The sequence below is a fragment of the Aureococcus anophagefferens genome (genome assembly GCF_000186865.1).
Source record: "Aureococcus anophagefferens unplaced genomic scaffold AURANscaffold_8, whole genome shotgun sequence".
NCBI lineage: Eukaryota > Pelagophyceae > Pelagomonadales > Pelagomonadaceae > Aureococcus > Aureococcus anophagefferens.
In genome coordinates, this window is record NW_008705568.1 from 1,012,001 (window position 1) to 1,031,767 (window position 19,767).

The following is a 19,767-nucleotide window of genomic DNA, read 5'->3' on the forward strand; positions in this document are numbered from 1 at the left end:
CCGCCGCGGCCGCGACGACCGACGCCGCGGCGCGGTGCCGCGAGGCGAACCTGCGCGACGACGCGCGGTCGACGGCCGTCGCGGCCGCCGAGGCCGCGGCCGCGGGCCTCCGGGCGACGGCCGACGGCGCCCTCGCCGACAAGCTCGCGGCCGTCGAGGCGCGGGCCGCCGCGGAGCGCGCGCGCGACGCGGCCCAGGCCGACGCGCTCGACGCGGAGACGCGGCTCGCGTCGTCGAAGATGGCCGCGTCCGCGGCCGCGCAGGAAAAGGGTGCTTCAACACCGCTTACAGGTGCTCGTTCCGCGCGCGCGCGTTCCAAGGAAAACACCCACGCTTCGATAGCGCTCCAAGAGATGATCGCTCGTCCAAAGGTCAGCCGAAACGAGTGGGAAATGGCCGAACGAGGAGCCGCTGAGGTCGCACCCTTTCGCCGCGCAGGTCCGCGGCGGCGCAGGACCGAGACGCGGCGCGCGCGGCCCTCGAGACGCTCGGCGCGGCCCGCGACGCGGACCTGGGCGCCGCTACCGCGGCCCGCGACGACCGCGACGGCGCCGTCGGCGCCGTGCTGGCGACGTACCGCCAGCGCGCGCTCGACTTCGAGGCCGCGGCGTGCAAGGCCCGCGCGGACGCGGAGACCGTCGCGGGCGCGCGCGTCGAGGTGTCGTCGGCGGAGGCCGCGGCGGCGCGCGCGGACCGCGAGGCCGCGGCCGTGGACCGGCACCACGCGGCCCAGGACCGCGCCCAGGCCGCGACGGAGCGGCTGGTGGCGGATCGCGCGCGGGCCGCGGATCTGGACGCGGCCGAGCGCGAGTGGCGCGACCGCATCGCCGCCGCGGAGCAAGCGGCCGAGGAAGCCGAGGCCAAGTACCGCGCGTCCCTCAAGGAGGCCGACGAGGAGAAGCGGACGCGGGCCCACGGGCACCTCGGCTACGCGTGGGAAGCCGCGGCGCCGCCGACGCCCGACCGGCCGCCCGTCGCCCGGTCGCCCAAGGACGAGCGCGCCCTCGCGGACCGGGAGGGGGCCGCGGCCGCGCGCTTCGACGCGAAGCTCGCGGAGGCGGCGTTCCGCGGCGCGACGGAGGAGCGGGGCCGCCTCGCGGACGCGTGGCGGAGCGCCGAGGGCGACCGGGCCCTCGCCGCGAGCGACCGCGCGGCCGCGGCCGCCGACCGCCTCGCGGCGGCCGCCGAGCGGCGCCACGCGGCGGGCGAGCGCGACCGCTTGGCCGAGGAGCGGGCCGCGGAGCCCGCGGCCGCCGCGGCGCCGGACCGGACCGACGCCCGGTGCCGGGCCGTGGCGGCCGCGGCGCTCGCGGCCACCTTCGCGCGCGCGGCGCGCGCGCGGCGCCTCGAGCGCGGCGCCGCGCGCGGCGCCTGGGTCGCGCTCCGGCGCGCCGCGGACGCCGCGGCGCTCCTCGGCGAGGGCCGCCTCGCGCGGGGCGTCGCCGTACGGCTGGCCGCGGGCCGCGCGACCGCCGCGCGGCTCCGGCGCGGCCTGCGGGCCCTGGCCGCGGGCGCCCCCGCGCTCCCGGCGCCGCCGGCGCCGCCGCCGCCCGCGGCGCCGCCCGCGCCCCCCGTCGACGGCGCGCGGCTGCGGCGCGCCGAGGAGGTCGCGGAGCGCGCGGAGCGCACGCGCGAGGCCGCGCGGCTCGCCTGGGGCGGCGGCGACCCGGGCTGGGCCGACGGCGGCTTCGACGCCGACGCGCGGCGGGGCGACGGCGCGGTCCTCTTCCAGCGGAGCGCGCGCGCGCCCGGCGGCGTCGTCGGCGTCGACGGCAAGCGCGTCTGCTCCGCGTTCCAGTTCGGGAGCTGTGCGGCGCGCCGGCGTCTGTTTTTTTCTTGGAGACGTCGTCGAGTGACCCTTCCCGACCGCAGGCGAGGCCCAGGGCCAGACGGGCCTCGTCGTCCACCGCAACGCCGACGGCTCGAGCGAGTGGCTCTGGCACGCGTGCGTCGCCTGCGCGCGGAGCACGGGCAAGCTCGCGACGCACGCGCGCTTCGGGCCCAACGGCCGGTCGTCCGGGTGCCCGATCGCGGACGCGCCCGCGGGGCCGCTCCGCGCGCGGCCCCTCGGCACCGGCGACGTCCGGCGCAACGCGGCCCACCTCGAGCAGATCAAGCACCAGGAGCGCTGCATCGCCGACTACGAGCGCGTCCGCCCGCGCCCGCGCGCGGCCGCGAAACGCCGACGCGCCCCCCCCGCGCAGGCACCAGCGCAACGACCTCATGTCGGCCCTCGCGACGGCCCTCACGCGCCTCAACAGCCTCGGCGCGTCCTACCCGCACTGGGTCTGGGAGAAGTACGAGCACGGCCGCAACCAGCGCTACACCTACTTCCACGCCAACGTCTAAACGTCGCCGTGATAAAATTGAAACCACACGGAACTTCAACCTAGGACGGTATGCCTGCAACATGACTTTGTATCCTAAACACTAAAACCGCTCGAGACCATCGTCTGGGCTCGGCGGTGCTGCCCCCCGTTCCCCGCGCGGCGGCCCCGGCGGCGCCCCCTCGTCCCCGCGCGGCGGCGGACCCGGCGGCCGCCATGTCGGTCAAGGCGTCCGGGAGCATGATGACGAGCGGGAGCCACGAGACGGCCGTGCAGCTCGACGCGCTCCACAAGGCCCAGATCTACTACACGAAGAAGATCGAGAACGAGCGGCTGCGGCTCCACCAGGTCGAGAAGAAGCTCGACCGCATGCGCAAGACGATCCTCGAGTTCAAGAAGCAGGTCGGCGGCGAGTGGAAGCGCCGCGAGGTGTCGATCCGGACGCAGCGCGAGAGCGTGCGCCTCGAGTCCGCGCTGCAGACGGTCAAGGAGAAGCACGACCGGCTCCAGCACAAGATCAAGACGTTGGCCGTGGAGATCAACAACAAGCGGCGCGAGAAGATCCAGCACGAGCGCGTCACGGCCAAGGCGGAGAAGTCGCTCGCGCGGCGGCGGCAGCAATTGGCGAACCTGAACCGCGCGTTGCAGGAGACGGAGGAGGAGCGCGAGCAGGCCGGCCGCCAGTGCGAGGCGCTCAAGGGCGAGATCATCGACGAGATGGAGCAGTTCAACGACCGCGTGTCGTCGACGCACAACTCCATCGTCGCCGCGACGGGCCAATGCGGCCTGAGCTCCGCGGCGTCCGCGGGCGCCGCGCCGTCGTCCAAGGGCGGCGCCAAGGGCGGCGGATCCGGCGGCGGCAAGGACCGCGCCTTCCTCACGCAGGAGCGGTCGAAGCAGCCCGAGGTCGACCTCCAGCAGGAGGTGAACAAGGCCTACTGGGTCGTCGCGAAGACGCGCATGGATTTGACGAAGCAGATCGAGCGCAAGGAGGAGCTCCACAGCGCCTTCGACAAGATCTGCTCCGAGACGAAGACCCACGTCGACCCGTCCGCGGACCCGGCGCTCAAGGGCAAGCACCCGCTCGAGGGCCTCGTGCCGCTCCTGTTGAAGAGCGAGGAGGAGAACTATTTGGTGTTCCGGACGATCAACGAGCTCAACCAGGAGCTCGAGACGCTGGAGCTGGAGAAGGTGAGCCTCGAGGACGACATGGAGCAGCGCGCCCTCGCCAACGAGGACCGGCTCCACCAGGAGGAGAACATGAAGAAGGAGCTCGGCGCGCAGCTCGCAACGTCCGAGGCGACGGAGAAGACGCACGAGGACCAGCACCGGGCCAACGAGCAGTCCCTCATCTCGGCGTCGGAGGCCGTGACGACGATCTTCCACAAGCTTGGCTGCGGCGAGATCCCCAGCGGCGAGGCTTTGGTCGCGACGGGGCTCACGGAGCGGAACGTCGAGCAGTTCCTGGGCCTCATCGAGGACCAGCTCGTCGAGGTGCTCCAGCTCGACGCCCACCTGACGGCGTCGCGGGGCAACGAGGACCCGACGCGGCCGAAGACGCCCAAGTTCAACCGCGACGGCAAGCGCATGCCCGCGATGACGCTCCCCGACCTGCTCCACCAGCCGCAGCTCGACGCGTCGCTGTCCGCGCCCTTCGACGACGCGACGGACGAGTCGCCCGACGACGCGGCCTTCGCCGCGCCCATCGACCCGTCCAAGCTCCTCAACAGCCTCAAGTCCGGCGCGGTCGACGACGGCAAGGGCCGCAACGACACGGCCAAGGGCCACGTCTTCAACTCGCGGATCGTCTCCCTGCGCCCCAAGTCCCAGGTCGTCGCCGTCGGGCCCCAGCGCTAGGGGGAACTGGGGGGAAGGGCGCCTAAGTCGCATCGGCTACGCTTACGCTTACGCGCGACGAGCCCCTAGACCTGCGGCGGGACGTCTGGGCCGCGGCGCGGCGGCGCGGACGCGGGCGGTCTCGCGGGCTTCGCGGCCGTCGCGACGTCCTTGGCGACCTTCGTCGGGTTGCCAACGAGGAGCTGGAAAACCTGCGACGCGTCGGTGGCGCGCGCGCGCATCGCGCGGGCGCCGGCGCGCGACGCCCGGCGACACGGCGCGCTTCCCGTTGACCGCGACCGAGAACGACAGCGGCGGGCCGTACTTGTGCTTGACCTCGGCGTGCGGCAGTTCCCTCTTGATGGCGTTGCAGTAACTACTGCCGCAACCCATCAAGTTGCCGCCAAAGGCACACGACGTGACGGTGACCTACGATCACAGGGCTGCCAGCGCGTTGCAACAATCGCGATGGCGCAAAGACGCACCTGCAGCTGTTCACCCATTGCGATGCGACGGAGACGATGGATGTGACGAGGTGGAAGAAGAGAACGACGGCGCGGACTTCGGAGGACAGCTCAGGGCAGCTAGTGCAATTCTAGTGCAACTAAAAGGGTGCCTTTTTGTTTGAAGCGGTGGCCTATAGAGAGCCCGCGCGGGGCTGCCGGCTGTGACCGCCGCTGACTCCAGCCGAAACATGTCGCACTACGCGTCCGAGGGCTTCGACAAGCCCGGCGGCGTCGACACGGAGGAGTACGAGGTGCGTCGCGTGTTTCAAAAATGCTCTTTGACATTCGCGTCCATAGTTCATCAAGCAGAAGCGCGGCGCCGTGGAGGGCATGCTCTTCCGCGTGATCAGCCAGCCGAACTCCGGCCCGACGCCGATGGGCATCACGTTCACGCAGTACTCGACGTGCTTCTCGCACAACATCCAGAAGCGCCCCCGCGGCGCCCGGGCGCGCGCCGTCCCGACGCGCGCGCGCGCAGGTACGTCGACAACGGCTGGCGCGACGAGGGCTTCGAGTCGCCCGTGGAGAAGGAGTGCGTCGACTGGATCAACACGAAGCCCGACTGCAGCCTCGAGGTCGTGCTCAAGCACAACCCGGACCTCGCGGAGAAGCTCAAGCACGGCAAGCCGACGAACTGGGCGCTGAAGAAGGACTGGGAGCGCCAGCAGGACCAGCGGCGGGGCAAGTTCATCTAAACGCGAGCGAGGGTGTTAGGGGAGCGCTAGGCCGCGGCCGCGTCCATGTCGTCGACCGCGCGCTTGAGGCGGGCGTACTCCTGCTGGAGGACCTTCTCCGCGGCGTCGTTGGCGGCGCAGCGCGCCTTGGCCGCGGCGAGGCGCGCGGGCAGGTTGACCTTCTCGAGGCGGTGGAGGCGCTTGTAGCACGCGGCCTCGATGGCCGCCTGGTCCAGATCCGCCGCGGCCTCGTCGATCTCCTCCCGGAGCTTCTCGCACTCGTCGACGATGGGCTTGAGCGCCGCGTCGACGCGCTCCTCGATGCGCGCCGCGCGCGCCGCGCCCTTGGCCATCGTCGCGCGCGTCGCCTCGAACGCGGCTTTGTGCGCCGCCACGAGCCGCGACTCGTCTTCGCAGTCCGCGGCCGAGCCCCACGCGCCCGCGTCGGGGAAGTAGACGACGTCGGCGAACTTCGCCTCCCAGGCGGCGCCGAAGTCGGGCCCCGCCGCGGGCATCGTCGCGTCGGCCTCGGCTTGGATGAGCGCGGCCGCCGCGACGAGCCGCCGTTCGTCGAAGGCCTCGACGTCCGCGCGCGCCACCTTCTTCGGCCCGCCCTTGACGGGGAAGTCGTGGGCGTCGCGCCGCAGGAGCGCCACGAGCTCCGCCTCGACGAGCGCCGCCGCGGGCGACGCCGCGTCGCGCGGCGCCACCGGCGCCTTCCGGGGCCGCGGCAGGTCGCGGCGCACGGCCGACGACCGGAGCGCGAGCTCCGCGCGCGCGGCCTCGCGCGCGGCGGCGGCCTCCGCGGCGTCGCGGTCCGCGGCGTCGGGCGTCCGGGCCGGCCGGGCCGCGGGCTCGGGCGCGTCGTCGTCGGCCGGCGCGTCGACGTCGTACGCGAATTTCGGCGCCGGCAGCCCCTCGAGGCCCGCCTTGAGCTCGACGCGCGCGCGCTTCCGGTCCGCGCGCAGATCCTCGGCGTCGCCGTAGGCCGACTCGAAGGCCGACTCGTCGTCGCGGACGTCGCGGAGCGGCGTCGGCGCCTTCTGCTGCGTGAGGCCGAGCGGCGTCCCGGCCTTGGCGGGCGTGGGCCCCCGCAGGGACAGCGCGCTCGGCGTCTCGACGCGGCCGCCCGTCAGCGGCGTCGCGCCGGCGTAGCCCGTGCCCGCCTCGCGGTCCGCCTGGTCCTCGCCGAGCAAGGGCGTCTGCAGCGCGCGGTCCGCGATCGCGTTCCGCGCCTCCTGGGCCACGGCGTCCTCGGTCCGCGGCCGCGCGGGCGTGCGCGCGCGCGCGTTCGCCAGCAGGTTCGCGACGACGTCGGCGCCGGACGCGCCCGACGCGAGGAGCGCCGCGGGGCCCGAGCCGCCGCCGTCCGAGTCAGCCCCCAGCCGCGCGATGTCCTCCAACTCCTCGTCCGTGACCTGGGGCGCGGGCAGGGCCAGCTCGCTGCGCCGGAGCACGGAGCTCGGGTCGTTGAGCGCCGAGAGCTGGGCGACGGCCAGCGGTAAATTGGCCTTCATCAATTTCTGGACCTTTTTTTTGTCGTCGCGCGCGGCGATCTTCTCCGCGGCGTCGCGGCGCTGCTCCTCGAAGCGGTCCAGGCGGATGGCCTCGAAGTCGGCGTCGCCGCGGCTCCGCTTCCGGTCGCCGTCGGCGCGCTTCTCGCCGGAGACGTCGTAGAAGCCCGCGGGCGCGAGTTTCTGGAACGGCACCTCCGCGTCGTAGTCCATGTACTTCTTGTTCGAGCGGCCGCCGAAGCGGCTCGTGTAGATGCCCGCGGCCTTGAGCTCGCGCTTCTTCTGGAGCGACGCGAGGCGCCGCGCCTCGTCGAGCTGGGCCTCGCGCGCCTTCCGCTTCGCCTTCTTGCCGCGCGTGTTCGCCAAGCGCGCGCGCGCCTCGCTGAGCATCTCCTTCTCGTCCTCGTCCATGTCGACGGGGTCGGGCCGCGCCGGGCGCACCTCGGGGTTCGGGTCGATCTCGCCGGGCCGGAGCCGCCGCACCTCCTCGGACGAGCCGCCGCCCTCGGCGCCGCCCTCGCCGGCGATCTCGCGCTCCGCGTCGTCGAGGAGCCGCTCGTAGCGCTCCATGCACTGCGCCGCCGTGCGCCCGACGAGGGGCGCCACCGTGCGCCACTGGCAGGGGTAGAGCTTGGCGAGGTGGAGCAGCTTCTCCTCCTCGTCGCGCGTCCACTCGGTCTTCTTGATCGACGGGTCGAGCCACTCGTACCACCGCGCCTTGCACTGCTTGGCGCTCTTGCGGTTCAGCAGCGACGCGACGCGCGCCCACTGGTTCTTGCCGTACTTCATGACCGCGGCCTTGAGGATCTCGTCCTCCGTGTTCTTCCACACGCCGCCTTTGATCATGATGCGCATGGTCGACGGTGCGGGCGGGCGCCGCCGGGTCGGACCGGCGGAGCGAAACGGGGGTGGGTCGCGCGGCGCGCCGCGGCGGCGGGTGCGGGGGGGGGCGGCGGGCGCGGGCGGCGGCGCGGGTGTGGCGGCGCGCGAGGTCGCGGGCACTCGCTGTCACGACGGTCAAGCCGGCTGAGCGGCGCAAGAAGTGGCGCAAGCGAGGCGCCGCGCACTAGTGCCGCGAGGGCGCGCGTCGACGCCGTCGCTGGCGAAGGCCTTGGCGACGCGGTGCGGACGGCTCCTCCCGCCATTGCACGACCGCCGTCGCAGGGGCCAGATAGAAATCGAGACTGTCCCCATCGCGAGCCCGACTTCGGTCGCGCGAGCTCTGGACGACGCCGACGGACCGCGTCCGTTCGGCCGGTTCTTACGTCGCGGCTCCAGACGTCTCAAAGAGCGGTCTGTTTCGAGCGGGGTGGCACCTAGGGATGCGGAGGGGGAGCGGCTGAAGGGGTGGGGGTTCGCCGCGGGCGCTTCAGACCGCCGAGCTCGGCGCGTCGTGCGTGCGGAGGTGCGCGCGATGGTTGGCCTTGCGCACGCTGCGCATGATCCCGTCGCCAGACAGCGGGGTCAGTGGGCTGCGCGGGTCGCTGGTGTCGACGAGCCGGCGGCAGGTGTCCAGCGGGCGCGGGCGCCGCGGCGACAGAGGAGCGACATCGTCGTCGAGGACCTTGCCTGCCACGGTCGAGTCGATGGCCTTCTTCTTCTCGGGCGACGACATGGCTTCGATGAGGGTTGCTGGGGCAACGGTGATGCGGTCGTGGGCGGGGATCGCGTCGCAGCCGGCGGACTCGCAACGTTGTTTGACGCCGATTCTTACTCGTTCCGAAGCTGCCCAAATGTTTTTCGTTGCTTGCCCTGCAACTTCCCTCAAACTTGTTGCGGCAATGATGGAGGGCTGCCCCTAGCTGCCTCTATGCGCTCGCTGCTCCTGCTGCTCTGCGTCGCTCTCGGCGAGCACGAGCGCCGCGACAACGCCGAGGCCTTCGCCGCGTTCCGAGCGGGCAACGGCTCGCTCCTGTTTCGTCATGTGCGAAAGGCCGGTGGCACATCAATGCTCAAGGCCCTGGAGGACGTCGGCGACGAGATCATGACGACGCGGAACCGGTCGCGCGAGTTCTACGGCATGCACATGGAGTTCAGCGCGTGCCGCGCGGCGTCGACGGGGGACGACGCGACGCCGCAGTCGCGCCCGCGCAGGTTCCCCGCGGCGTGCTTCGAGGCCGCGCCGCGCGCCTTGTACGTCACCGTCGTCCGCGACCCGCTCGCGCGCGTCCACAGCGAGTTCTGGTACCGCGGCCCGCGCGTCGACGACGAGGCCGTCTACCTCAGCGTCCTGCGGCCGCGACGAGTTTCGAGAGATTTCGACCGGGGAAACGATGCAAAATCGTCACCGACGCGCTTGGTAGGTCTACCTGGACTGGATCACGCCCAAGCCCGTCGTCCAGGAGGGCTGCCCGCCCGGCGAGTACGTGGACAACCTCTTCACGCGGAGCTTCTCGGGCCGCTGCGTCGCGCCGCCCGCCGCGAGGCCGCGGCCGCGCGGCGACCCGCGGCCGTCCGCCGCGCGCTACCAGCGGATCTGGAACAACGACGTCTGCGGCCAGACCTGGGGCGGCTGGCGCGGCGGCTGCGCGTACAACGAGAATCGGGGCGCGACGGCGTCGGACGCGGACCTCGCGGTCGCGCTGGCGGTCGTCGACCGCTTCGACGTCGTCCTCGTGCTCGAGTGGCTCGCGTCCGCGACCTACCGGGCCTACGCCGCGGCGCGCTTCGGCGTCGGCCGCTTCGACGTCGCGCACCGGAACTCGCGGCAGCGCCACTCGGGCCGCGACTGGCGGCCCCAGCCCGAGGCCGCCGCGGCGATCCTCCGCCACCGCGAGCGCCACGACGCCGCCCTCGTCGCCCGGGCCCGGGCGAACGAGTGCGCCGACGCGAGGGCGTGGCTCGCCGCGAGGTCCGACATCGAACTCGCGCCGAACGACCCGCCCTGCTTCTCCGACGCGGCGGCTTAGTAGTCCCCCGTCGGCTCGACGCAGCCGCCGACGTAGCGGGACGTGTCGCGGCCCGGGAAGTCCTCGCTGTTGAAGAAGGGCCGCTTGCCGCCGTCGCGGTCGTCCGGGTGCATGAAGCCGACGAAGTCCGGCTGGACGAAGGGCTCCTTGTAGATCCAGGCGCCGAAGACCCAGAGGTAGGTGCGGACGACGTCCGCGAGCTCGCGGCCGAACTGGATCCGCCGGTAGCCGTCGGTTTCGAACGACGCGGGCGCCTCGACCTGGATCGCGGACACGTCGCGGTTCCAGTCGTTGGCGGCGATGCCCAGCGACGCCGGCGCGCCGTAGCGCCGGAGCGCGTGGCCCGCGGCGCCCGAGGGCCGCGGGCCGTCGCCGGGCCGCGCCGGCTCGCCGCAGCCGACGCCGCCCTCGGGCTTGCCCACGGCGCCGGCGATGACCTTCTTGCACTCGAGCAGGTACGCGAGGTTGTGGCAGCTCCGGAGGAGCCGCGACAGCGCCGGCTTGACGTCGCACCTCGTCAGCGCGGCCACGGACGTCTCGTCGGCGAAGCCGTCGGCGTCGAGCTGTTCGTCCGTCATCGTTCGGAGGACGTCGTCGGGCACGAGGTAGTTGAGCTCGACGTCGGGCCGCCGGTCCTGGCAGCGGAGCTCGAGCAGGAGGCAGAGCTCGTGCTTGCGCACGCACTCGGCGCACGCCGCGGCGACTCGATCGTGGAACGCGTCGTAGAGCTCGAGGTCCGCCGCGGCCGCGGCGTCGCGCGGCCCGTCGACGGGCGACGCGCCGGGCGGCAACCGCACGACGACGAGCGCCGCGCGGCCGCGCGCGTAGCCCGAGAAGCCGCCGAAGGCCGACTCCGCGACGTCGTACAGGTCGCCGCCGCGGAAGCCGCCGGCCGCGTCCGGCGGCGCCGCGCCGGCGCCCGCGTGCGCGGCGACGAGGACGACGGGCCACTCGCCGCTCCCGGGCCGGTACTCGACGCGGCCGCCGCAGGCGAGCTCCGTCGTGCGCGCGGCCATGGCGGCCCAGATGGCGTCCTTGGCCGCCGCCGTGTCGGTAGTGTCGAGCCGGAAGCCGCAGGGCATGTCGTCGAGCTCGCGGATCAGCTCCTCGTAGCGCAGGCGCGCGTGCTCGGCGGCCTCGGCGTCCGCCGCTCGCTGCTCCGCATCGAGCGAGGCGTCGACCTGCGAGGCCATTTTGCGCGCGTCGCCGACGAGCACGGCGTCGTCGGCGCGGATGCCGAAGCGGTCGAGCGCCGCCTCGCTCCTGAGAGGGCAGCTCTGGAGCGCTGCATGTTTCCCTCAACGTCGAGCACAGAGCAAGTATGCGCGCTTGTGGGGCTGCCTCGAGGCCCCTGCGCCGTCGCCTTCATACAATTCGCCGGCGCGACGCCTACGTCGAGCAGCCCTGGGCGAACGGGCGCGGCGTCACGCGCGAGATCGCCGCCGACCGCGGCGCATCAATTACTGAGGCCCCGTTCCAGTGGCGCCTGTCGATCGCCGCGCTCGCGCCGCCCGGCGGCCCGTTCTCCGAGATTCCGGGCGTCGACCGCGTGCTGACGCTGCTGGACGGCGAGCTCGCGCTCGCCGTCGGCGAGGGCGCGCCGCTCGCGCCGCTGCGCGTCGGCGAGCCGTTCGGTCCCTTTGCGGCGGACGCTCCGACGGACTCGCGCGTGCGCGCCGCGGGCAGCGACCTCAACGTCATGTGGGACCGCCGCCGCGCGTGTGCAGACGTGGCCGTCGCGGGCGCGGGCGCCGCCATCGTCGACGCGGACACCGTCTTTTTCGTGGGGCTGGATCCCGCGGAGGCGGTCGTCCGCGCGGGCGACGGCGACGTGCGGCTGGCCTACCTCGACTCCCTCGAGGTGGCCGCCGAGCCGCCGGGTGGCGCCGACATGGCTATTGTCGCGGGGCGCGCGCTCGTCGTGCGCTTCTCGACGCGTAAGACGGCGCGATGAGGGCACGTCATCTCGAACGTCAAACACCGCTGCCCCATCATCGACGATTTTGGTCGTCTGTGTCATAAAATGGGGGGCAGCCCAAGGGATCCATTGCCGAGGTCCGCGGCGGCCCGCGTGTTCCAATCCGTGGACCCGCCGACGCCGCTGCCGCGGTCCGCCCGCGTGTTCCAATCCGCGGTCGCGTCTCCCGCGACGCCGCGGCGGTCGTCGACCCCGGACCAGCCGCCGGCGACGCCGACCTCCCACCGCCAGATCCTCGAAGCCTTGGAAGCCGACGAGAGCGACTGGCCGCGCGCGTCGCGCATCTGGTGGCCGTCGTCCGTGTCGCGGCCGCGGCGGGGCCTCTCGTCGCCGCCGGAGCCGCGCGCGTCGCCGCCGGAGCGGCGGCCGTCGCCGGAGCGCGACGCGTCGCCCGGGCGGCGGCGCCGGGGCGAGTCCTTCGAGGTCACGCCCACGGGCAGCCCCAACTCGAGCCCCGCAGCGTCGGCGCGGGGCGCGACGCCGCCGGGCGCCGCGCGGAAGGCGGCCGACGGCGACCTCGCGCGGCGCGTGCTGGCCTGCGCGACGCTCGACGAGGCGAGAGGTATTGCCGCCGAGTACCTCGGCGAGGCGCCGCCGCCGCCGTGCTGCCGCGCGGCGGCCTGCCAGGCGTCCTGCCCCCGCGTGTCGAAGCGCACGCAGACGGCGGACGACGACCGGCGGCGGGAGAAGAAGGCCGTGCGCGCGACGGCGCTGCTGGGCCTGCCGGGGACCGCGAAGACGCGCACGGCCCTCGAGCGCCTCGCGACACGCGGGTCCGGCGTCTTCGCGGCGTCGTCCGTCGCCGGCGCGCGGCGCGGCCTCCGGGCGTTGCGGTCGCGGGGCCTCGACGTCGGGCTCGCGGCGCCGCGGGACCGCGAGAACGTCGCGGCGCCGCTGCTGTGCTGCACCTACGGCGAGGCGCCGCTCGCGGGAACTTCCTCGTCCTCGACGACGCGCACCTCGTCGGCGACGCCGTCCGCGGGCCGCCGGCGACGCGGCTCCTCGTCGACCGGGGCTACGACGAGGTCTTATGCGTCGGGCGGCCGGAGGTCGAGGCCGCGCTCCGCGCGTGCTTCCCGGACGTGGCCGTCGACCGCGTCGACCGGGGCGTTTCCGCGGCCTTCGGCGGCCTGCTCCGGCGGCGCCACGGCGAAGCCGCGTGCGAAGTTTTACCGGACGGCGCCGTGGCCGTCGTCGCGTTCTCGCGGCAGGCCTGCCTGGGCCTCGCGGCGCAATTCCGCGGCCTGCGGCGCGTCGCCGTCGTCCACCCGTCGCTGCCCTGGGCGGCCGCCGACGCGGAGCTCGACAGGTTCCGCCGGGGCGACGCGGACGTCCTGGTCGCGGGCGGCGACGCGTTGGCGGCCGCGGGCGGCCTCGCGGTCGACCATCTCGTCTTCGCGGAGACGGAGCGCTGGGACGGCACGCACCTCGGGGACCTGAGCGCGGAGGAGGCCGCGGCGCTCGCCGCGCTCGCCGCGGGGAACGTCTGGACGCTGGACCTCGGGCTCGGCGAGTTCCGGTGCTCCGAGGCGCTCGTCGCGGACGCGGTCGACGCCGCGGGCCGCGCCCAGGACGCCGACATCGACGCGATCCTCGAGCCGTCGCTCGACGAGCTGCGGGAGTTCGGCGCGGCCTGCGCGCACCTCCTCCCCGACGCGCTCGCGGCCTGGGTCGCCGCGCCGCCGCCGGCGCCCTGGCTCCGCCGGGCCGACGGCGCGCGCCTCCTCCGGCGGCTCGAGGCCGTGGACGCGGCGTCGCTGGAGCTCCCGCTCAAGGACGCGCCGGGGTTGGAGGAGGTCTGGGCGCTCGCGACGCTCGACGTCGCCGACGGCGACGTCGGCGCGGTCGCGGCGCGCATCCTCCGGGGCGAGGTCGACGCGCCGTCGGCCGACGCGCTCCGCACCCTCGCGGGGGTCCCGGGCGCCGGCGAGGACCCGCGGACCGCCGGCGACGGCTCGCGGGCGCTCGAGGTCGCGCTCGCGCGCGTCTCGGACGCGCGGCGCTTCGCGCGGCTCTTCCCGGACCGCGTCCGCGTCGACGCCGACACCCTCGCCGCGCTCTACGACGCGGGCGCGGCCTGCTGCGCGCGCGCGCTCCCCGGCGAGCTCGACCGCGCGCTGCGCTGCGACAGCTGCGGCGCGGTTCGCGCGCACGTCAAGAAGCGGACGTGCCGCGCGTGCCTCAAGGCCGCCGCGGACGAGGAGCGGCGCCTCTCCGCGATGCGCCGGACGCCGTCCTGGCAGTCGCTCTGGGCGAACGCCGCGCCCTAACATAGGGCCGGCGCCACCGGGATCCCGGCGGCGATCCGGCGCGATCCCGAGCGATCCCGAGCGATCTCGAGCGATCTTACGCGATCCCGAGCGCTCCTACGCGCTCGGACGCGATCCCGGCGATCCCGATCGCGGCGGCGTTTTTATTTTTAACATAAAAGTTAAAGCTCAACTTGTATACTTGAAGATCTGAAGTCTGTTGACCATGAGCACGCTCTTAAGATGGTCGCGTCAGCCCTTGCAAAGTGAGAGGTTGCGTCGCGCGCCTGTCGACAAAGAGCTTGTCAAGGCCAGTGCTCTTTTAGCCTCTCGTAGCGCTTGCTTGATCAAGGCCAGTACATCCTAGCGCTTGCGAATGGCCCGCGTCGTGGTCGCCGCGACCGCGCTGCTGCGCGTCGCCCTCGCCGCGGCGACGCAGCCGTCGGCGCCCGAGCTCATCGAGCACTTCGGCCTGCGCGTGCCCGTGGCGACGCGCGCGACGTCGTGGCGCCCGAGTAGCGCGTCGTGCACGGGCTTCGCCGTCGCCGGCGACGACGGCGGCGCCGGTGGCGTCGCGTCCGTCGCGGCCATCGACGGCCTCGTCGACGAGCCGCTGCGGCGCGCGCTCCTCGCGGCCATGGGCGAGGACGACGCGCGCTTCGAGGCCGGCCCGTCGCCGGAGGCGTGGACGACGGGCCTGCTGGACCACGACGACGACGTCGGGAGCGGTGCTGTGGAGGGCGCGCCGTCGCTGGGCCTGAGGCCGCGCGTGCTCGCGGGGCTACGCGACGCCGGCGCCGTCGTCGAGCTCGAGTCGCGCCTGCGCGCGTGGCTCGTGCACGCCAACGGCGGCGACGAGCGGCTCGTGCTCAGCCGCGTGCCGTTCCAGGCGCTCGGCGGCGCGGACGTGCCGACCTTGGTCGGCAACGCGCCGGTCCACGGCGACGGCGTCGCCTACGCGTGGCACGTCGACGGCGACCCGTCCGCGCCGCCGCCGTCGCCCTGGCGCGACGCTTTTGGTGATTATCCGAACCGCGCGCCGGGCGCGCCGCGCTGGGTCACCGCGCTCGTCTACGTCGGCCGCGAGTGGCGGGACGCGTGGGCCGCGCCGACGCGGTTCCTCGACCCGGCGGGGCCGCGCGTGCTCGAGGTATCGCCCGCGCCGGGCCGCGTCGTCCTCTTCGACGCGGACCTCGGCCACAGCGTCACGGCGCCGGCCGCGGCCGCGGGGAAGCGCGCGCGCTTCTCGCTCGCGCTCAAGCTCGTCGTCCACCCGGGCGGCGGCGACCGCGCGGAGCTCGGGGTTTTCGACGACGACGGCGAAACCCGGGGCGCCTTCCGCGCGCTGCGCCGCGACGACTTCCCGCCGTAATAGCGTTAGAGCAGCAGCGCGCGGAACTTGGCGACCGTGGGGTCGCCGACGGCGCCGACGCTCGCGCCGGCGAGCTCGTCGTCGTGGCCGCGCGCGACGCGCCCCGACGCGGTCAGCGGGCTCGCGTAGGGCCGCGGCGGCGGCTCTGCGCGGCTCGACCCGACGACGTCGAGGACCTCGTCGCTCAGCTCCTCGTCGTCCATGGACACGGCGAAGAAGCCGTCGACGGTGCGCAGGTCCGTCTCGTAGGTCGGGAGCTGCTCGACGCCGCCGCAGAAGTCGAGCTCGTCCTCGCACTCCGCGTAGTGGACGTTGTCGAGCAGGAGCTCGTAGCCAACGGGGAAGTGCGCGCCGGCCCAGACCGTCGCGAAGGTCGCGCCGGCCTCCCGGAGCGCGCCGGAGGAGTCGAGGCAGAGGGCCTCGAGGCGCCGGCTCCGCGGGGGCCCGTGGACGCGCGTCGCGACGGCTTCGAGGCGCGGCGGCGGCGCGCCCGCGACGGCGCCCGCGCCCGTCTTCTTGCTCGACGGCTTCGGCGCCTGGAAGCGCGGCAGCGCCGACGGGAGGATCTCCGGCTCGACGTCGGAAGGGACCGCGTCGTCGGAGAGGGACCACGCGAAGACGCGCGACTCGCCCGCGTACGGCTCGCGCGCCCGCGGGCCCGCGTAGGGCGGCTCCGCGAGCGTCGCGAGCGCCACGACGCCGCCGCCGTCGGCGGCGGCGCCGACGTGGACGCGGTCCCAGACCAGGGCCGCGGCGCCGACGGCGTCGCCGCGGACCCGCGCGAGGCACGCGGCGCCGAGCGACGCCGCGGCCGCGGGCGGCGTCGACGGGTCGCGGAAGTCCGCGGCGCGGAAGACGTCGACGGACTTGGCGCCCGCGAGGGCGACGACTCCCCCGGCCGCGGCGAGCCGCGGCTCGGGCCGGAACCCCCGCGGCGCGCCCGCGGCGGCCGCGCTCCAGTCGAGCTGCGCCGCCGCGGTCCACGCGCCGCGGTCCCGGCGGAAGACGGTGCAGCGGAACGCGGGCGACACGGCCAGCAGCGCCTCGCCCGCGAAGGCCAGGGCCCAGGACGCGTCGTCGTCCTCGCCGTCGTCGTCGAGGCGCTCGAAGGCCGGCGCGGCGCCGGAGCAGCCGTCGGCGACGAAGACCGCGCCCGTGCCGTCGGGCGTCGCGAGCACGAACGCGAACGCGTCGAGGCTCTCCGCGCACGCGAGGTCCGCGGCGTCGTCGAAGTCGTCGAAGCGCTTCGCCACGCGCGGCGCGCGCGCGCCCGCGCAGCCGTCCTCGACGTCCCAGGCCGCGACGACGACGGACGACGCGTCGTCGCTCTTGGCGGCGTAGCAGACCGCGAGCGTCCGCGCGCGCGCGCCCCAGGCGACGCGCGCCACGGCCAGGTCGGACTCGGCGCCCTCGTCGTCGCTCGCGTCGTCGTCGTCGTCGTCGGACGCGCGCGCGCCGTCCGCTCCGCCGCTGTCGCGGCGGTCGGCCTTGCGCGCCGCGGGCGACGGCGCGAGCGACCCGCAGAGCGCGAGCAGCGTCGTCCAGTCCCAGACCTCGACGGTGCCGTCGCCGAAGCCGCAGGCGACGTGGGACCCGCCGCCGCCGACGCACCAGGCGACGACGGGGCCCGACGCCTTCGACGACAGGGGCCGCGGCACCTCGGCCCAGCCGCCCACGGGGTAGCGGCCGAGCACGCTCCCCTCGCCGCCGGACAGCACCTCGCGGTGCACGACGCCCGTGCCGACGTGCTGCACCATGGGCGTTGGGCGGTGTGTGCGCGGCGCGCTGCGGTGCCTGCGGTGCCGGAGCTCGAGGCGAAGGCGCCACCCGAGGCTCAAATGCGGCAGCCTCGGCTGCTCGCTGAACACATGCTGACGATGCAGGCCTCGATGCCGTGGCCGGCCGCGGCGCGCTGGGGCGCTGTGACCGCTCAAAGGCGAAGGCCAGACCGATCCCGAGCGCGAATCTGCGGGCTCACGACTGCGACAGGCGCCAACGAGGCATGTGTCTAGCTTGGGCGGATTAGCCACGCGCCGCCGAGAGCAGAATCCAGCCGACGCCGTACGTCGCCACGCTGAGATCGACGTCGCACTGCGACTTGGGTCTCGGAAAGCCGCTGGCCAGGACCCTGACGTGGCCGTCGGGTCCGCGCCGGGACGCGCCGACGGCGCGCTGCGGTTCGGACCAGGCGAAGCTTGCGATTTCGTCGCCGCGGAACGTGGGAAAATTGAACGCGATCATGCGCCCTTCGAGCGAGACGTCCCCGGCGAGGTCGGGTTCGGGGTCGACGCGGAATCGGCGCATCGAGGCTCCGTCGGTGGCCGGGTCGAAGCGACGCTGCCGGGGAAGTCCGCGGCGCGACCGCACGCGATGTTTTGGGCTGCATCCGCGACGTCGCCCCGCTGCTGGGTCCTCCCTGGCGCCGTCCGCGTCGAGCGGGACGTCCGTCCAGGCGCCTTCGAGGCGTCCGCGGCCCTCGTGCGCGTTGTACTTTCGCTCCGCGCGGACGATGGTGAAATGGAGCACGAGAGGCGCGAGGAACGCGTCGCGAGCCAGGAGCGACTGGGTCAATTTGCAGCACGGGCATCTCCGGTGATCGGGGACCTGCCGCGAGGGCGAGCTTCGAGCGTCGAGATGCTGATAACACAGCGACGTCACGTCGTCGAAGTAGGCGCCGATGAAGGCGGCCGGGACGAACGCCACCTGGTCGTCGACGCGAATCTCGCCCCCGTCGGGGGAGCAACCGGGAGACTCCTTGGCCCCGTGCTCCCAGGACTGGATCTCTCCCGACAACGCGTCGACGTCGAACGTCTCGTTGCCGTAGGGCCATCGTCGCATCCTCGAGTGGACGGCCGCCGCCGACAGCGACGCGAGCGCCGGCGACGGTCCGTAGAAGAAGAGGTCGAACCGCGACTTGATCGCCCACGCGTAGGCCTCGCCCGTCGCTCGCTCGCGCTCGCGCATCCGCTCGCCGCACGTCGCGTGCATCGAGTACTGGAAGTTGTGGTTGCGCACGTCGACGACGTCGATGGAGACGGGCGCGTAGAGCGTTTGAAGCCAGCCCGTCGTCGTCGTCGAGAGGGCCTCGCTCACGACGAGGAAGCTATCGAGCGACGACGCCTGGCGCCGGAGGTCGCCGACGAGGCGGTTCGCCTGCGATTCCCGCACGGCCTCGCGGTCGAAGGTCCGCAACTGGCCCGTCACGCAGAGCGCGACGCGGAGCGAAGCGGAAGAGCGGAGGAGGAGGACACACGTGGCCGCGACGAGTCGCCGCCGCGCCATCTCTTCGCTTTGGAGCAGGCCCGCGCCGAGGAAGATGCCCGCGAGTCGAAAGTCCTTTTCGACGACGGCGGTGCCCGGCGCCGCGGCGACCGAGACGTCGCGCGGCGAGAGGCTCGCCGATTCAGTACAATTCTCCACAGGCAGTGCACTTGCGCCTCGCCACTGCCACTAGACATCGGCCGATGGGCGCACCAGAACTCAGCGACTTCCGCACCGATTTGGTCGCTTCAAAGCCATGCTGTTCGTCACACACACCCTACGCGATGGTCCATCGACTTGGTTTGACGCGCGCCGCCGCGCGCGCGCGAAAATCGGCTGGCACAGGCTGCGACGGCGGTCGATGGCGATGGTCCACGGGGTCACAGCGCGACCAGAGGCTACCTTGCCCGTCCCTTGGTCATCGCTGCTTGGTTTATGTGTGGACGGAACTGCGTGGACCGTTGGACGGACCCGGGAACCGGTTTTCGCACGCGCTCGCGACCTCGGCGCGCTGGCGCGAACGCTGTATCGAGACGCGCTTGTGTACGTCGAGAGAGGCTTCTCCGAGGCTGTACGAGCTACAGCGGCTGGCGCGCGGACCCCTACGACTCGGCCAAGGTGTCAGACACGTTACTGCGACGCCTTCATGGCCTCGACGGCATGGGCCCAAAAGCGCCGATATCGCCCTGGTGCCAGGCTCAGCATTCGCGCGCGCGTCGCGACGACTACGACCGCGCGTCGAGCTCCGAACGCGATGCCCGTCGAGTGCAGCGTCGTGGGCGCCCTGCGTTCGACTCCTCGCCCCCAAACCGGCCTTTTTCGAGCCCACCACGTCCAGAAATCGACCCATCGCCGCCGCGCTCCCAGCCATCGACTACCGAACACCCACGCCCCGCGCGAGCCCGGACGCGAGAGGGCTCCCTTGTGGCTACCTAACAGCGCCCTGGTGGCCCCATGGGGCGCCCTCCTCGCTGCCGAGGGCTGGGAGCGACTGGTGCTCAGATTTGACAAAATTAGCCCGGCGAAACAGCTCCGACGCTCTCCGAGCGCCTCAGAGAGCATGTGAGCTGATTTCGAGACCTTTTGCAGCCGCTATGGCATGGATTCCAGCCGTTCTTCTTCGTGTGCGCGCCCCGGACAT

At 73.6% G+C, this 19,767-nt stretch overlaps 4 protein-coding genes across 4 annotated transcripts in view; 2 read left to right on the forward strand and 2 right to left on the reverse strand.

Moving 5' to 3' along the window:
* AURANDRAFT_71560 (hypothetical protein) overlaps positions 1–2,374 on the forward strand; it is a gene marked incomplete at both ends in the record, with an annotated part of 4,111 nt that extends 1,737 nt beyond the window's left edge. The window contains 4 exons of the mRNA XM_009038315.1: positions 45–247; positions 439–1,808; positions 1,873–2,146; positions 2,205–2,374. Coding sequence (XP_009036563.1) covers positions 45–247; positions 439–1,808; positions 1,873–2,146; positions 2,205–2,372 — 2,015 coding nt within the window. The remainder of the gene's footprint in view (positions 1–44; positions 248–438; positions 1,809–1,872; positions 2,147–2,204) is intronic.
* A 169-nt stretch (positions 2,375–2,543) lies between these two features.
* Positions 2,544–4,184, forward strand: AURANDRAFT_63908 (hypothetical protein; the record flags this gene model as incomplete). Its single annotated transcript, XM_009038316.1, has 1 exon — positions 2,544–4,184. The coding sequence occupies one exon, from the start codon at positions 2,544–2,546 to the stop codon at positions 4,182–4,184; it is 1,641 nt and encodes a 546-aa protein (XP_009036564.1).
* Positions 4,185–7,007: 2,823 nt separating this feature from the next.
* Positions 7,008–7,712, reverse strand: AURANDRAFT_25571 (hypothetical protein; the record flags this gene model as incomplete). The annotated part of the gene is made up of 1 exon (XM_009038496.1): positions 7,008–7,712. A coding segment is annotated over one exon (705 nt), but the record flags the coding sequence as incomplete, so codon positions are not given.
* A 7,643-nt stretch (positions 7,713–15,355) lies between these two features.
* Positions 15,356–18,647, reverse strand: AURANDRAFT_71562 (expressed protein; the record flags this gene model as incomplete). Its single annotated transcript, XM_009038495.1, has 2 exons — positions 15,356–17,113; positions 18,024–18,647. 2 exons carry the CDS (start codon positions 18,645–18,647, stop codon positions 15,371–15,373), a joined length of 2,367 nt encoding a protein of 788 aa, XP_009036743.1.
* Between the last annotated feature and the right edge of the window lie 1,120 nt (positions 18,648–19,767).